This window comes from Acartia tonsa, chromosome 15, assembly GCF_053477335.1.
Source record: "Acartia tonsa isolate MP-2025a chromosome 15, ASM5347733v1, whole genome shotgun sequence".
Classification (NCBI taxonomy): Eukaryota; Metazoa; Arthropoda; class Copepoda; order Calanoida; family Acartiidae; genus Acartia; species Acartia tonsa.
The window spans coordinates 4,226,207-4,244,527 of record NC_137274.1 but is presented as its reverse complement, the minus strand read 5'-3'; the positions used below and the strand labels follow the sequence as shown (position 1 = coordinate 4,244,527).

At 34.1% G+C, this 18,321-nt stretch overlaps 1 protein-coding gene across 1 annotated transcript in view; it reads right to left on the bottom strand.

Moving 5' to 3' along the window:
- Nucleotides 1-5,590: 5,590 nt before the first annotated feature.
- Nucleotides 5,591-18,321, bottom strand: part of LOC145306807 (G protein-coupled receptor kinase 1-like) — a 14,534-nt gene continuing 1,803 nt past the window's right edge. The window contains exons 3-16 of the mRNA XM_080149101.1: nucleotides 18,042-18,118; nucleotides 17,313-17,408; nucleotides 16,739-16,803; nucleotides 15,998-16,095; nucleotides 15,221-15,317; nucleotides 14,620-14,711; nucleotides 12,039-12,141; nucleotides 11,223-11,299; nucleotides 10,694-10,765; nucleotides 10,096-10,158; nucleotides 9,000-9,055; nucleotides 7,867-7,948; nucleotides 7,242-7,364; nucleotides 5,591-7,050 (exon numbers count right to left, since the gene is read on the bottom strand). Of these exons, the coding sequence (XP_080005227.1) occupies nucleotides 6,979-7,050; nucleotides 7,242-7,364; nucleotides 7,867-7,948; nucleotides 9,000-9,055; nucleotides 10,096-10,158; nucleotides 10,694-10,765; nucleotides 11,223-11,299; nucleotides 12,039-12,141; nucleotides 14,620-14,711; nucleotides 15,221-15,317; nucleotides 15,998-16,095; nucleotides 16,739-16,803; nucleotides 17,313-17,408; nucleotides 18,042-18,118 (1,173 nt within the window). The 3' untranslated portion in view covers nucleotides 5,591-6,978. The remainder of the gene's footprint in view (nucleotides 7,051-7,241; nucleotides 7,365-7,866; nucleotides 7,949-8,999; nucleotides 9,056-10,095; nucleotides 10,159-10,693; nucleotides 10,766-11,222; nucleotides 11,300-12,038; nucleotides 12,142-14,619; nucleotides 14,712-15,220; nucleotides 15,318-15,997; nucleotides 16,096-16,738; nucleotides 16,804-17,312; nucleotides 17,409-18,041; nucleotides 18,119-18,321) is intronic.

The window sequence follows — 18,321 nt, the reverse complement described above, 5'->3', positions numbered from 1 at the left end:
TTCTAGTACATGTCCCTAATAGTATCTGTATACATTTTTAGCTCTATATCTCAACTTTGAAGTGTTTAGCAGCCATTCTTGCAAAAGGTTGATTATTTGAGCATAAGAAAAATGCGCTAAAACCATTTTTAGATGTTGACACCTAAGTTTTGAATTTTAGATTTTACTGTACTTTTTAAATAAAAACTGAAATATTTTTTTGTTGTTCTATTAATTGCTTTAAAAAACGAAGAAAATAAGCCATTAATCATTAAATTCTGATAACTATAAGTGGGGTAAAATTGCTTTCAAAAATGTTCTCATAAAAAAAACACACTGTATTTAAGGACATAATTACTTTTTTAGAACTTCATTATAGAGATGCTTCGCTAATAACATTGTATTTTGTTGTCTAAGGAATTAGTATTCCAAATCTCAGATTAATCGGATCATTATATCGCACTAACATTAAAAAAGTTAAAAATCATGTTCAAAATGGACGTACAGACATTCTTGACACAATTATAGAGTTGCTTCACTTTCTAAATCATACCTAACTACTACAGAAATCACCAAGCAAAGTTTGAAATCAATGGGACAATTCTAACATGCCTAAATTAATGAAAAAGCTATGCATTACAGACAGACCAACCTTAATTATAGAAAAGCTTCGCTTTTAAAAATGTGTTAAAAAACAATACTAGGTATACTAATATAGAAGTAACAGGATGTCTCTAAGTCTTTGTATATGTCTGTGTATTGTGTATGTCTGTCTGTGTGTATTAAAAGAGCTTGCTAAGTGCTGAACCATTATTGTCCAGGGGAGGTTTATAACTATTTTAAGGGAGGGTACAACCATCCACCCATTACATTAATCCTCCACCCCCCCCTCAAGTGCCTCTATAGGCCTCTAGGGGCGTTGGCACTATTTTTTTAAGCTTTAAGATCTTTGAAACTCTTGGTCGGAATAGGTTGCGATTTTCAGGAAAGCTTTTTGAATGTCCTGCGGTTGGTTTAGAATATTTTATGAACTAAAAGAACTTGCTACTGCTATTATTGTCAAGGGAAGGTTTATAACTATTTTAAGTGAGGGTACCACCACCCACCAAAGATAAATTACCGTTTTTTTCTTTTCTTTCTAAATCTAAAATTGAAAATTCTCCCCCATCTACCCACCTCAAGTGCTTCTATTGGCCTCTAGGGGCGTTGCCACTATTTGTTTGAAATCTTAAGATCTAAAACTGTTGGACTGAACAAGTTGTACTTTTCAGGAAAGCTTTAAGAATATCTTGTGATTGGTTTAAGGATATTTTTCTAACCTCCCTCACCCTCCCCTAAAGACTAGGAGGAGTGAAGCAACCTTATATAAAAGTAACAGGATGTCTGTGCATGTGTCTGTCTGTCAGAACTTTGGGTACTTTAAGTAAATCTAGATTGATATTTCTATTAACTAGAAGTGTCCAAACTTTTCACCAAAATAATTCCACCAATAACAAAAGGGGTAATTTTGTTATCATTATTATTATTGTCCATTGTCTTATACCATAAGATCTTTATAAATATACAAGATAAAAGGGCTAAAGAAAGGGGGAGAACCATTAACCCTCCCTCATTCAAACTACAGACAGACAAACGTCCTATTAGTCTTATATAAAGATTTTAGTTTGATGAAGGTTGCATGATTTTTGTTAAATATTTTATCAAATACAATTCTGAAAACTTATGAGTGGTTCTTATTATTATTATCGTCTATTGTCTTATACCTTAAGATCTTTATAAATATACAAGATAAAAGGGTTGAAGAAAGGGGGAGAACCATTAACCTTCCTCATTCAAAAGACAGACAGACAAACGTCCTATTAGTCTTATCTAAAGATTTTAGTTTGATGAAGGTTGCGTGATTTTTGTTAAATATTTTATCAAATACAATTCTGAAAACTTATAAGTGGTTCTTTTTCATACTTAGAATTTCCAACTAGAAGAAAGATGCACTGCTTCCTTACACCCTTACACAAGCAGAGGGAAGGACAGACAGACAGACATACAGATAGATATACAGACATACAGACATACAGATAGATATGCAGACATACAGACATACAGATAGATATGCAGACATACAGATAGATATGCAGACATACAGGCATACAGATAGATATGCAGACATACAGACATACAGATAGATATGCAGACATACAGACATACAGATAGATATGCAGACATACAGACATACAGATAGATATACAGACATACAGGCATACAGATAGATATGCAGACATACAGACATACAGATAGATATGCAGACATACAGACATACAGATAGATATGCAGACATACAGACATACAGATAGATATGCAGACATGCAGACATACAGATAGATATGCAGACATACAGACATACAGATAGATATGCAGACATACAGACATACAGATAGATATGCAGACATACAGACATACAGATAGATATGCAGACATGCAGACATACAGATAGATATGCAGACATACAGACATACAGATAGATATGCAGACATACAGACATACAGATAGATATACAGACATACAGACAGACAGATAGATATGCAGACATACAGACATACAGATAGATATGCAGACATACAGACATACAGATAGATATACAGACATACAGACAGACAGATAGATATGCAGACATACAGACATACAGATAGATATGCAGACATACAGGCATACAGATAGATATGCAGACATACAGACATACAGATAGATATGCAGACATACAGACATACAGATAGATATGCAGACATACAGACATACAGATAGATATGCAGACATACAGACATACAGATAGACAGACATACAGATAGATATGCAGACAGACAGACATACAGATAGAAATACAGACAGACATACAGACAGACATACACACTGACATACAGACATATAGACTGACATACAGACAGAAAGATGGACAAACAGACAGAAAGAAAGACACACAAACAGATATACATAGGTTTGCAAATGTAAAAATTAAGAGTTGTAAGTCATCTACATATCTCCAATAGTAGCTGAGAAAATCATATGTTTACAGACAGACAAACGAAGATATTATGGCTACAAAAATAAGATTGAAATTTAATATCATTTTTTCACCAAATGGTTTATTCCATACAAAGAATTATTAAATATTTTGGGACACCCAGGTAACTTTGAAACAAGGATGACAACATCCATAAAAGTGAAGCTCTAAAACGGACTAATGAACACTAACACTTGTAGAGTGTCAGAATTGAATAATCAAAATATAATAGTTACAAAATTGTAAGTAAATTTGTTGAAAAAAAAAACTGCTTAAATACAGGATAATTTGAAGCTATTTAGACAACGAATAAGATAATGTTATTTTAAACTTTGGGGACTAGTGTAACAAACAGCTCATTGGCCTTTCTCTCTCTAAAAAACTACCCTTTTTCAGCAGGTTTCTTTGTTCGACTAGAGTCTTTGCGGGAATTCACCAATTATTATAATATTTTACCTGTATGAAAAGTCAAGAAAAACTAGCTTCCCAATAAAGATTCATTCCATGAAGCAAAACATTTTTTAACAGAACAACCTTCTATGTTTAATTTTCTGAGATACCAAAAATATTTCAAAGATTTTTCACATAAATTTTGGAAGATTTTTTTTCTCAAAAATATTTAATTTCTAAATATATATCATAGATTATTAAATAGACAGATAAACAAATTAAGTTTTATATAAAATACTCACACAGCAGCCTTTTTAAAAGCGAAGCTTTTCTATAATTAGGGTCGGTCTGTACGTCTGTACATGGCATATAGCTTTTTAAACATGCTAGAATTTTCCTATCGATTTCTAACTTTGTTGATGATTTCTATAACAGTTAGGTATGACTTAGAAAGGCGTAACAACCCTATAATCAAAACCAGAATGTCCATACGTCTATTTTAAACATGACGATTTTTAACTTTTTTTTAACAAGTTTTTATAGGATATAATTAATCCGATTAATCTGATTTTTGAAAACGAAGATTTTTTTATAATTAGGGTGTCGATCTGTCCGGAACGGATAGCTTTTTTTCATTGTTTTAGGCATGTTAGAATTGTCCTATCAATTTCAAACTTGGCATGGTGATTCCTGTAGTATTTAGGTACGATATAGAAATTGTAGCAACTCTATAATCATCACCAGAATGTCCGTGCGTTCATTTTAAACATGTTGATTATTATACTCTAGGCAGGCAAGGGGGCCGAGCACTGCGGCTAGGCAGGCTAAGGAGCCGAGCGCTGCGGCCAGAGTTCATAGTTCGCTGTTTTCAAAATAGAAAAACAATTTATAAGAGGATATTACCATGTTCTGCATTAACCCATTGATTGCACGACCTTTGTCTGAGAAGTTCTAACTGTTTGTGGTGATGAGTTGCCTCTGTTTGTGGGCCAAGGCATTCCCCCTATTCTTACTTATGTCACGCACCTGACATAGCAGCAGTACAAACCATTTTAACGTCTTTCGTTACGACGCGGTGTCGGTCCAAGATTCGAACCTATCAACTCCCCGGCGACGAGCGGATGCGCTACGTGTTGAGCCACGATCACGATCAATAACTATTCCCTAGTAAACTCTGTATTAGCACTGTATTTTATCCTGTTTTTGAATGGATAAGCCTTTTTGTCGCATTTAAGTCGGACATGCTCACATAGAAAAAATCCGCATTTTACAACAAAGTGTCGTACATAAATCGGTATTAACAGACTAACAAGACATTTTGGTAAGTAAATTGCTGATTTTAACAATGATTATTGCACTATAAACCCCTAAATATAAGGGTGTCTGATAAGAATCAGCAAAATTGGATGCTTTTGATGTAAATGTCTGAGAGGTAAAGATTTTAAACCGTATTAATTTAATTCTAAATTTTAATCATTTCAGGCAATTTTTTGTGGTTGATTGCCTACTTGTATCTTCCATTTTTCTTGATTGCTTATCAAAATCCTCCGTTTTTGCAGCAAAAACCCTTGCCTATACAAACAATTTTTATGTTTGATTGCTGCTTAAATCCTCCCTTTCAGGTGCAAAATCCTTACATAAACAAGCAAATTTTGGGATTGATTGTGTATTTAGATCATCCATTTTTGCTGAATAAGCAAGCAATTTTTAAGGGTTGATTGCTTCTTAAATCCTCCATTTTGGGTGCAATATCCTTACTTATAAACAAGCAATTTTTGTGAAAAATTTCCATTTTTGATATGAAATCATTACTTAAACAAGCAATTTTTAAGGGTTGATTGCTTCTTAAATCCTCCTTTTTAAGTGCAAAATCCTTCTTTAGACAAGCAATTTTTGTGATTTATTTCCTACTTAAATGTTTCAATTTTGCTATGAAATCCTTACTTAAACAAGCAATTTTCCAGTTGATTGCTTGCTTAAATCCTCCTTCGTTTTTGCTGTGTTTTAAAGCAAATTTGGAAGACATGTGTAAGAAATTGATCACAAAAATTGCTTTTTCCAGTAAGGATATAGTATAGTGGAAATAGATAATATAATAAAGAAAAATTGACTAAATCTAACCCAGTTCTTAAATATAATAAATACAAATTATGCAATGTAACAATATTTAACATAGATAACATTTATTTATTTCACATATGAGACATAATAATAATAATAATAATAATAGGATAATCATAAAAAAAAGGATGGAAACACATATATAATATATTTCAAGTTATGGATATATAAAAAATAACTGACAACATCCATAAAAGCAAACAATTTCATATTTTATTTGAGAGTTAATCTCTTATATACATATATAATGGACATACCTACATATAGACTATTGAGATGCTATGCTTATAACATTATATATGGCCCTAATTGTCCAAAGAATGGCGCTGCTAAAAATTAAAGTAAATATTCTACAAATAAATGTGTATTTGCATTGATTATAGAGTAGCAATATATTGTACCTTGTTGTTACAAAAATCATCATGCAAGCAAGGTTTGACACGGATAGGAAGATTTTAACATATTTATATATAAACAAGAACAGTTATATCCATAGGAAGTGGAAATTAATTAACATTCTAAAATGTACATAACTTAAAAGCTAAAAATTCAACATTGAAAAGAATACAATTTTAAAATGAAACTACTACACACTAATACTGTATAATACTTGATAGTTATTTCCAAGTTATAAACTTGGTCTAATAATTTTTTTAGTTGGAAATAAAATTTAAAATTAAGAGACTACATCATAAGACTAGACAAGGGTTAATAATTTGGCTTTACATAAAAAAAACACGTTGGTACCCAAAGTTTTATAATTCCCTTATCTAGTACGTGTGTTGGCTGTAAAACTTTGGGTACTTGGTTATATTGAACTAGCATTGTCCTCCAAAGTTTGATGGCTACATGAATATACCCCCCCCCCCCTCTGTAACTTGGCAACAACTGTAATCATGGAAAGACTTATTTTGCCAATGCAAATTTTACAGTATATATAATAATAATAATAACTGCACATTGCTAATACATAAATATTACAATAAAATACATAAATAAAAAAATTAATATCTAATATTATGATGATAACACCTTTGTTGTGCAGGAAACATTTACAGTTGGTGCACAACTGATGCACAGAAGCGTCCACACAATTTAGTTCTAATTATTAGGAAGATTTCCCTCTCTTGTTCCATAGATTTTACCAAGCATTAGTCACATGACAAAATAATGCCCTACTATTGGCTGATTTTTAGTCATGTGACAAAATAAAGCCCTACCATTGGCTGTTTTTTAGTCACGTGACAAAATAAAGCCCTACTATTGGCTGATTTTTAGTCATGTGACAAAATAAAGCCCTACTATTGGCTGTTTTTCATGTGACAAAATAAAGCCCTACTATTTGCTGATTTTTAGTCATGTGACAAAATAAAGCCCTACTATTGGCTGATTTTTAGTCACGTGACAAAATAAAGCCCTACTATTGGTTAATATTAATTATTAGGCAGATTTCCCTCTCTTGTTCCATAGATTTTACCAGCCTTCCTCAGACCAGCCAATAATTCCTAAAACAACAGAGGTGTAGTATGCATTTATAAAAGTAAGTATAGCCATAACAATTTCTCTTGAAAAGTGGAGCTTCACTGTAAAGGAGAACATCATTGGTTAGCAAGAGATACACACACACACATCCTGTTATTTTTTATTGTTACGTCTCTACTTGTACTTTACTTCGTAAAAACTATATATAGATTACCTTGGAGTCCCGCAGGGTTTTACTCAGCTGTACTGACCACTCCCTCAGGGCTATTTCATCAGAATTGGTGAGAACAATGCGCATGTCTTTTGTACGGATTATAATACTTTGTTCATTCTTTACCTAAATATATATATAAATATATTAGGGTGGGTCGATTTTGGACATTTTTTTTCTGATACCAAAAGGGGGATCTGCAAATGATTTATTTGAGTATAATACACCTCTGGATGATTTAAAATTTATCCTTAGTCCTAAAACCGCTGACTACCAGATATACAAATGTATAGCTATCTGTAAATTGGTGTCAAAAAATTAATGAATCAGAACTATGGCTTCATGATGCTTCCAGGATAGGCATTGAGGAGTAGGATCAGGAACTTTTGACCGTTTCCAAAAATCTCGTTCCTAGCCTGAGAAAATCTCAAAAAACCTCTACAAATTGGACAATTCTCAATAAACCTTAAAAAATAGTGTTTCTTTTAGTCATTTCTAAGGTTAGGAACAAGATATTTTGAAACAGACAAAAGTTCCTGATTCTACTCCTCAACTTATTCTACTTATGGGCTATTATTATTATTATTATTATTATTATCATTATTATTATTATTATTATTATTATGACCTGCTGTAAATCTGTGTTGACATCTTCTATCTGTTCCATAAATATTAGTTCAGGTTTATTACTGTCTGTGTGAAGCTCAATTCTAAACAGTAAATACACAATTATCCCACAGTAGACACACACACACACTCACACACACACACACACACACACACATAAACATTAGTTCAGGTTTATTACTGTCTGTGTGAAGCTCAATTCTAAACAGAAATACACAATTATCCCAGAGTAGACTCACACACACACTCACACACACACACACACACACACATTATTACTGTCTGTGTGAAGCTCAATTCTAAACAGTAAATACACAATTATCCCACAGTAGACTCACACACACACACACACACACATTATTGCTGTCTGTGTGAAGCTCAATTCTAAACAGTAAATACACAATTATCCCACAGTAGACTCACACACACACTCACACACACACACACACACACACACATAAACATTAGTTCAGGTTTATTACTGTCTGTGTGAAGCTCAATTCTAAACAGAAATACACAATTATCCCAGAGTAGACTCACACACACACTCACACACACACACACACACACACATTATTACTGTCTGTGTGAAGCTCAATTCTAAACAGTAAATACACAATTATCCCACAGTAGACTCACACACACACACACACACACATTATTGCTGTCTGTGTGAAGCTCAATTCTAAACAGTAAATACACAATTATCCCACAGTAGACTCACACACACACACACACACAGTATTACTGTCTGTGTGAAGCTCAATTCTAAACAGAAATACACAATTATTCCAGAGTAGACTCACACACACACACACACACATTCTTTGTGGAGACAGATGGAGACTACTGTTGCAGAGGTCCCAAGGTGTATTGACAATTGACGAAAAGAAAGCATTAATTGTTCAGGTTTTTGTGGAAGAAGTGAAAAAAAGGCATAGAACACAAATGACCAATGTCCCTAAGAAGCAAAGCCCCCCCCCCCAAAAAAAAAAAGAAATAAACATATAGATGGACAAACAGACAAGGTGAGTTATAGAGCAGATGTTCACTGTTCTCACACACACACACACACAGGTGGACAAAACTGTAATGATAGAGTAGCTGTGTTAATAAAAAAAAACTTGTCCCAACCTGTTTGGATATAACTTAGCATAGCGTGTCTGCCAGGTCTGGGCAAAGGGTCCACCCTAAACATAGATAGTTAGATAGAGAGATAGAGATATAACTTAGCATAGCGTGTCTGCCATATCTGGGCAAAGGGTCCACCCTAAAAACAGAGAATCAATAAAATTAGTCCACTCTAAAGATTATCTTTATAATAAAGTGACAGGATGTTTGTCTGTCTGTTTGTACTGAAGAATCTAGCTAACTGCTGAACTGATCAGGTTCTCCTTTACAGAGTAGCTTCTCATAGGTCCCAAGAAGGTTTGCTCTATTTTGGGGGAGGGTATCACCAACCTCCCAAGAAAAATCGCCTAAGAAAATTCTCCCTCCCCCCTCAAAAAAATATCTTAAGTTTTTTTAAATCTAAATAACAAAAATTGGGAAACTTAATTCAACTACCCCCTCCACAAGACCCCTAGAGGCATCTAGGGGCGTAGCCGCTAGTACTTTAATGTTGTAGCAGCAGAAATCTTAAACAGATGTCACTAAACTAGGGGACTATGCACGAACTAGAGCAAGTGATTTTAAGCACCTTCCAGTAAGGAACCTGAGTTTTTCTGGTGAATATATATACATTTATAGTAATGTAGTATACTCTAAACTGAATTCTAGTGACTTTAAGTGACAAACACTTTTTTCATATAAAACCAAGGTGAAACTTACTTTTTTAGTTTATATAACTATATTAAGAATGAACCTTGAATATTCAATAATACAAAATTCAGGTTTTGATTACATTTCATCAGGTTATAATCTGACAAAACCTGAGGTTTTACCATTTTGGTAAGAAAAACTCAGGGTTTGCCGATTATAATCTGACAAATCTGACTCAATGTCACTAAATGTCATATCTGACTTTTGGCAACAATGTGTCAGATTAGGTAATTTCCCCAACTCTGACTCTATGTCACTAAATGTCATATATGATTTTTGGTGATATTGTGTCAGGTTTGATTGCATTGCCGAAAATATATTTCAGATTGGCAGTGAATTTGTAATCTGACTGAAAAGTAGCTGAGACTACTAGGGTATAAAGGGAAACTGCCATATAAAAAAAACATACCAATTTTTTCAAATAGCCATGAAGTAATATGTCTGATTCTTTTTCGTCGGTACCAAAAGTTGCCTAAATAAACATATAAAGTTAGTTTGAAAAGGGGAAATGTTGTTTATTATCATTGGGGATGTAGCAAGCTTACTAAATAAGAACATAATAGAACCAAGAACACTACCCTGTGACACTCCATGGGTTATAAAACATAATACAACCATAAGAACACACCCTATGGGTTATTATTTTATGATAGGGATCTAATGGGATAAGACAATGGCCGATAACTTGATGTACATCCACTATGATGAAACACAAAATTACCCCTTCTGTAATTTACAATTATTGGTTAAAACATTTAGACAATCAACTTTATGAACCAACCAATCAAAATTCAATAATAGTCCCCAAAGTTGTTAAGTCAACAAGTAAGAAAACTTTGGGGAATAGTGTAATAAACAGCCCAATGTCCCCTTCCTTTCCTGGATTTATAAAGATTTACCTTGTATTGTATTATAGACAGCTTTCCGCGGATATTATGCGGATAGTATTAGTATGGCTGAGACCTGTTCTAAACCAGCGGATATTAAGCAGTTTTATGAAGTTTTACCTTGGGTTTGCGTCTATTGTGCTCCTTCTTGTCATAATCACTATTAATTGTTTCAAATACTGTGTCAGCAACCTACATAGATAGATAGATGATTAGATAGATAAATAGATAGATAGATAGACAGACAATAGACAGACAGACAATAGTCAGACAGACAAACCGACAAACAAACACACAGACAGACAGACAGACAGAAATACAGACAGACAAATAAATAGTCAGATAGACATACAGACAGACAGACGAAGAAACAGACAGACAGACAGAAATACAGACAGACAAATAAATAGTCAGATAGACATACAGACAGACAGACGAAGAAACAGACAGACAGACAGAAATACAGACAGACAAATAAATAGTCAGACAGACATACAGACAGACTTACGAACATACAGACAGACTTAAAGACAAACAGACAAACAAACATAACAGACAGACAAATAGACAGACAAACAAACAGACAAGCAAACAGAGAGACAAACAGACAGACAAACAAACAGACATACAGACAGACAGACAAACTTACCTCTGCCTGCCACCTCTCCGAGATTGTCAAGGGAAAATTTTTGTACAATTCTTGGTCAGCCTCTGTTAACTTTAAACCTAAAAATAAAAAAATACTTGGATAAGCACAGTTGTTAGCTCCTACGTCAGTTGAAACTCTAAAAGGGGCAGACAAAATTCAAGGTGCATATACAAAAGTGTTCAATATTTAATGCAAATGTTTTTTACGGCATTATAAATGCAACTGCACTACTTGAACTTAAAAAAAGGAGAAACAAGGATGATAACATCCATAAGTAGCAAAGCACAAAATCTATTATAGAATAGATAAACGGACAAAGTGAGTTATAGAGCAGATTATCTGTTATCATAACAAGAGAAAAGAAAGAGAGAATATGCAAAAACTTAAAAGCGTGAAACCTTAAGAAAATCAGGTTTATGTCTTTGAAGGCTGCTTAAAAGCAGTCAGATTACCATAGATTTTTAAACCTAATTCTGATACATATTGAAAGAAATATTGGCAAAAAAAATTCCAAGTATCATTTGTCGGAGCCGAAAAAATCTGTTGTAAAAAGTGAAGGCGGCTATTAAGCTGCTTAAAAGCAGTCCGTTTGCTATGGATGTTATATAGTTAATTAATCTCCCTAATGATGGAAATGTTGACAACAAGTTTCAGCATTGTATCTTTAGTAGGAACAACAGAAAATCAGATTTCTCCACACTTCGTGACTGACGGACAGACGGACGGATTATAGAGTAGCTTCCCTACTAAAAAATTCGGGGAAATAAAAATCTCCTATTGCAGTGTTCAAACTTTTCCACCAATAGAAATGCTTACCCTTTGTGTCTTCCTCATCAAAAGATCCGATGTCAAAGGCGTCAGCCGCGTTTACCTCCCCCCGCGGAGGAATTAGCGGCGGGGTATACTTTTGCTGGTAAACCTAGATACATAGATAGATAGATAGATAGATAGATAGATAGATAGATAGATACATAGATTTAACATAGTTTACCTCCCCCCGCGGAGGAATTAGCGGAGGGGTATACTTTTGCTGGTAAACCTAGATACATAGATAGATAGATAGTATTAAATAGATATAGATATATAGATAGATAGATATATAGATAGTTTACCTCCCCCCGCGGAGGAATTAGCGGAGGGGTATACTTTTGCTGGTAAACCTAGATAGATAGATAGATAGATAGTATTAAATAGATTATAGATATATACATAGAAAGATAGATAGTTTACCTCCCCCCGCGGAGGAATTAGCGGTGGGGTATACTTTTGCTGGTAAACCTAGATACATAGATAGATAGATAGATAGTATTAAATAGATTATAGATATATACATAGATAGATAGATAGTTTACCTCCCCCCGCGGAGGAATTAGCGGAGGGGTATACTTTTGCTGGTAAACCTAGATACATAGATAGATAGATAGATAGATAGTATTAAATAGATTATAGATATATACATAGATAGATAGATAGTTTACCTCCCCCCGAGGAGGAATTAGCGGGGGGGTATACTTTTGCTGGTATACCTAGATAGATAGATAGATTTAACATAGATAGATAGATGTTTACACTTCCCCCACGGAGAAATTATATAGATATATAGATAAATAGATTTAACATAGTTTACCTCCCCCGAGGCAGAATTAGCCTAGGGGTATACTTTTGCTGGTATACCTAGATAGATATAGCTATACATACATACATATTTATTCAGACATTTCAAATAGTTTTGTGCATTTTTACACTCTTCAGATGTCAATTGAAAACTAAAAAGCAATAGATATAAATTAAATTTAAAGGATTTTTATAAATATTTTCAAAGATCTTTTTTGAACATAATAATTTATAAAAAAAAATATCCTTAGATAGTAGCACTAGAATTTCGGGATGGTGGTTGAATGAAATCAATATTGTTTCAATTAGAGTTGATTCAATTTTGATCAGAGGTTTCAACTATTTTAATAATAGAAGACTTGTTTAATAAATACCTAGACGTAAGTAAATAGTTACAGTATACGTTACGAAAAATGACCGGCTTTTAAAATTGTCTAGCCCCCCCCCCCTGTAATGACCCTTCAACCCTATTATTTGTGTGTGTTCTCTTTATATTAATATATAATGGTGTATTATTTAGGGTTTGGCCGGATACCGGATATCCGGCTGATTTCAAATGCCGGATATCCGGTTATCCGGCCAAATTACCGGATATCCGGCCGGATAACCGGCCAAATTCCTGCCTATTAAGGTATCAAAAAAGGATATAGTCCCTTTCGTGGCAACGCACCTTAAGGGCCGATTTGTCGTATTTTTAAAATTGCTTTTAATAGGTCATTTTAGGTTAGGTTAGGTTATATATTGGTTAGGTGATTGCCCCGCAGGGTTAGGCAATTGGCCCCGCAAGGTTAGAGCCCCCCGCCTGGGCTAGAAATAGGAGGAAAGCTACTGTGAAAATACGAATAATCGCTCCTTAAGGGGCGATGCCACGAAAGGGACTATACCTGCAAAAAAATTTCTTTAAAAACTGGTGTTTTATTATATAAAATTAAGGTCAAAACTTAAAAATTAAGTAACTATTATATGATCTTTCTTCTTAGCAATTAATCTAATGAACTACTGTAGTATCAACGGTTAGAGGATGGGCGGGGAGGTGGCGTTAAATGCCTGCACCCCCCTCTGTTTTTTTTCTATCCCATTTTCTGTGTATAGAGGTAGAGGGCTATAACTTAGTGACTTTCGAAATATGGGTATGACACATAACTGAGAGTTTTTAATACCTCCTTCCTGGCGGGCACAGGATGCCAGCAAACCTGGTAAGGTCATTCAGGTAAAAAGTAAAAATATTTTTTTTTACTTAAACAAAGCATTTCATGTTATCTAATACTAAAATATCCTATAGTCGTACATCCTCATATGTAATATAGGTGTTCAAGTCGATTTCAGGTTCCAGGTATAATCCTACAAGTCCTGAACCCCCAGGTCTCCAGAAATCTTTAAACGGTTCCTGTGACCGCAAATTTTTACTTGAAGATTTCAAATTTTAAACTTAGGCTTTTTTATATATCTTCATGACATATTACAATTTCATAAAATCCGTTGCCGTTTACCTGCCAACCATCGGTTTGCGGCTGGCAGCTGCCAAGTACTGCTGCCACCGCCAAAATTTATGTTTTGATATTTGTAATATAAAATTTACATAAAGATAAACATATTCAGAAAAAATTGTTCTTCTAGCTTTAATAATAAGAAAATTACAGCCATTTAAGATTTTTAAAAATATAAAAGATTATATTGCCGGATATCCGGCCGGATAGTTTTAATATCCGGTATCCGGCCGGATATTGAAAATGGCCGGATATCCGGCCACACCGGATATCCGGCCCAACCCTAGTATTATTACCTGTTCCCAATCTACGCCATCAAAGAACTTGTGACTCTTGAGTTCCTCGGAGCCCCCGCCACAACATCCAAGTCTCTTGTCCACATCTCTCTAGATAGATAGATATATACATAGATAGATAGATAGATAAATAGATAGATGGATATATTGATAGATAGATACATAGATATATAGATATATAGATACACAGATATATAGATAGATAAAACAATATTTAGATGTCATCTTTTTTTTTAATGAAAATAGTCCTGGAATTATTTAAAGGGATGGAGGGGACATTGGGCTGTTTATTCCACTAGTCCCCAAAGTCGTTTTTTTGTTCTTTAAGGCTTAACAACCTTGGGGACTTTCATTGGATTATAATTGATATGTTCATCAAAATGAGTATTCAAACATTTCCATCACTAATTGTAATCTACAAAAAAGGGGTAATTTTGTGTAACATCATTGTGAATGTACATAAATGTATAGGCCATTATCTTATTCCTTTAGATCCACCAGTATTATTTACCTGTTATTATCGTATCGTGTTATAGTCAGCTTTCCGCGGATACTCTGCGGATAGTATGTTGCTGCTAGCCGCTTTATTATTATTTTTCCTGTAATAGCGACTCTAATAAGCTCTTTAGTTCTGGAGAAAAATTGTCGGGCAGTTCTACATTCATTGTCAGGGTCATCTTATCTATCTCATGCTTGTCCTAGATAGATAGATAGATAGATAGATAGATAGATAGATAGACAGATAGATTGATAGATAGATAGATAGATAGATAGATAGATAGATAGATAGATAGATAGATAGATAGATAGATAGTTCAACAATCATTGTTAGGGTCATCTTGGACATACGGACAGACTGACAGACAGACAGACAAACAGAAAGATTACCTTAGTTTTGTGCTGTCTGAAAGGAGAATGTCCCTTGAGAAGTTTATAGAGCATACAGAGAGACAGATAGACAGACAGACAGACAGACAGACGGAAAGAAAGACAGACAAACAAACATATATACATACAGACAGACAGACAGACAGACAAACAAACATATATACATACAGACAGAAAGAGAGACAGACAGATAAACAAACATATATACATACATACAGACAGACAGACAGATAGACAGACAGACAGACAGACAGACAGACAGACAGACAGACAGATAGACATACAAACAGACAGACTTACCTTAGTTTTGTGCTGTCTGAAAGGAGAATGTCCCTAGAAGTTTATACACCATACAGAGAGACAGACAAGACATACAAACAGACAGATTATCTTTGTTTTGTGCTGTCTGAAAGGAGAATGACCCTTGAGAAGTTTGTATAGAATACAGAGAGACAGATAGACAGACAGACAGACAGACGGAGAGACCTACCTTAGTTTTGTGCTGTCTGAAAGGAGAATGTCCCTTGAGAAGTTTGTAGAGCATACAGCCGAAACTGAACCAGTCCGCGCTACTGTCATAGGCAGTTCCTTAATATCAAACAAGTCAAGGATCTAAAGGGATAAGACAATGACAGATAATTTGATGTACATCCCCAATGATAATTAAAACAAATACACCTTTTGTAGATTTCAGTTAGTGGTTGAAACGTTTGGACCTTACTTTATAAATAAACAATCAAAATTCGATGAAAGTCCCCAAAGTTGTTAAGAGGACGAATGAGAAAACGTTATTATAGGATTTTTGGGACTAGTATAATAAACAGCCTATTGTCCCCTCTTTCTCTCTCTGATATTTTCCCGCCAAAAAATTTAATTACCACAATTTCCCGCCAAAAATTTAGAATAGTTATTTATATCATCGTATTATAGACAGCTTTCTGCAGATATTGTTATGAAAATATACAAAACTGGTATTCATCTTATCATTTTGATTTTATCTATCGTGGAAAATTGTCTGTTGTACAATACATGATTTTTCAGTATAGCTGACTGAACCTGTTCTAATTCAGCGGAGATTTATCTGTTTGGAAGCCATACTGGAAATATATTTCTCCTTGAATGTATTCTTATTATCATATCGAATTATAGACTGCTCTCCGCGGATATTATGCGGATAGTATGCTTAGAACCAGTTCTAATCCAGTGGATATTAATCGGTTTGGAAATTTACCTTTGGACAAAACTTCTGGTGCCATATAGCCGTGGGTTCCTACTGAGGCATGGGGCCGTTTTTTACTAGAAATAAATATTCAATAGATAGACGGATAGATAGATAGATTGATAGATATTTCTATATATTTTGTTATTTCTTTATTGAAGCATAACTAACATTCCGACGAAAGAAGTAATAATAATGGATGCTTGGGAATCTTCATAACTATATTGAATATCAGCATATCCCCCATTTACGGACGGATTAAGTGAATTATTAAGTGTAGAACCCATTCAGTGGAGTTATTAAAATCTTAACTACCGACAACACCTTAATACTATTTATAGAACTAGTGGCTGAGGCCCTGGCATACAGGGATTCCGTATTCCAAGTGGAAAGGAGGAACAGAAAAAGTAATACAATACCAATACTGGTGTCTATAATAAAATTAAATCATCCCTTAAACTTTGCCTTTATGAAGATTCACTAAAATGGAAAGCTCAATAGTTATCAATATCTTAGACAAAGAAGACACCGAGAGGACACCTTACCTAAAATCACACTACGGGATGAAAGGGAGGGGGGAGCTTACCTAAAAACACACGCCAGTCCAAGATCTGATATTCTGATGTGGCCCCCTTCATCCAGAAGTATGTTGGCAGGTTTCAGGTCTCTATACACTATAAACCTAAAATAAAAAGTAGCTTAAAACCTGCCTAAAAGAACTCCGACCACCATGGATGTTTTATACTTAACAAAGAAAATGATATTTTTCCAAAATAAAAAAGAACCAAATATGCAACCTTGAGGCACTCCAAACAGGATGACAACATTCATAAAAGCAAAGTTCTGAAATGGTAGGACAAACGAACAATAACATTTGGTGTGTCAGAACTGAATAAGTAGAATATATATAAATGTATAAGTCTAAATTAAATTGTATATAAATTTGTTGTAAAACTGCTAAAATACAGAATATGTCTAAGGACATACTTACATTTCTATTACTTAATTCTAAAAAAGGTTCATCTATAACGGAAAGACTGACCCTAATTATAAAAAAGCTTTGCTTTTAGAAAAGTGCACAATAAAGAAGAATACATCCCTAATAATGATACACAAAATTACCCTTCTGTAGATTACTATTAGTGGTTGAAACGTTTGGGTCTTTCAACAAATAAGAAAACGTTAATATAAAACTTTGGGGACTAGTTAAACAACCCAAAGTCCCCTCTATCTCTGGATTCTATCTCATTCCTAAACAAGTAGGGAAAAAGCGCGCAAAAATGTACAAAAAAGCGCGCGCGCAAAAAAAAATTACCTTTTGTGCATGTGTTGAAGGCCAAGGATAACTTCAGCAGCATAAAACTTCATGTCTTGTTCGTTGAATACTCCATGCTAAGATAATACATTATAATAGTTATTTATCGTTTTATAAACAGCTTTCCGAGGATAATAGTATGAAAAATGATAAGGTTAAAACCAGTTTTTTAAACACCAAAGGGTTTCAGACCCGGGATAACAACACTACAGCACTGTTTTTTTTCTCATGATTTTTATTTTGATATTCGTGGAAAATTGTCTGCAATGCAAAGCTTTAC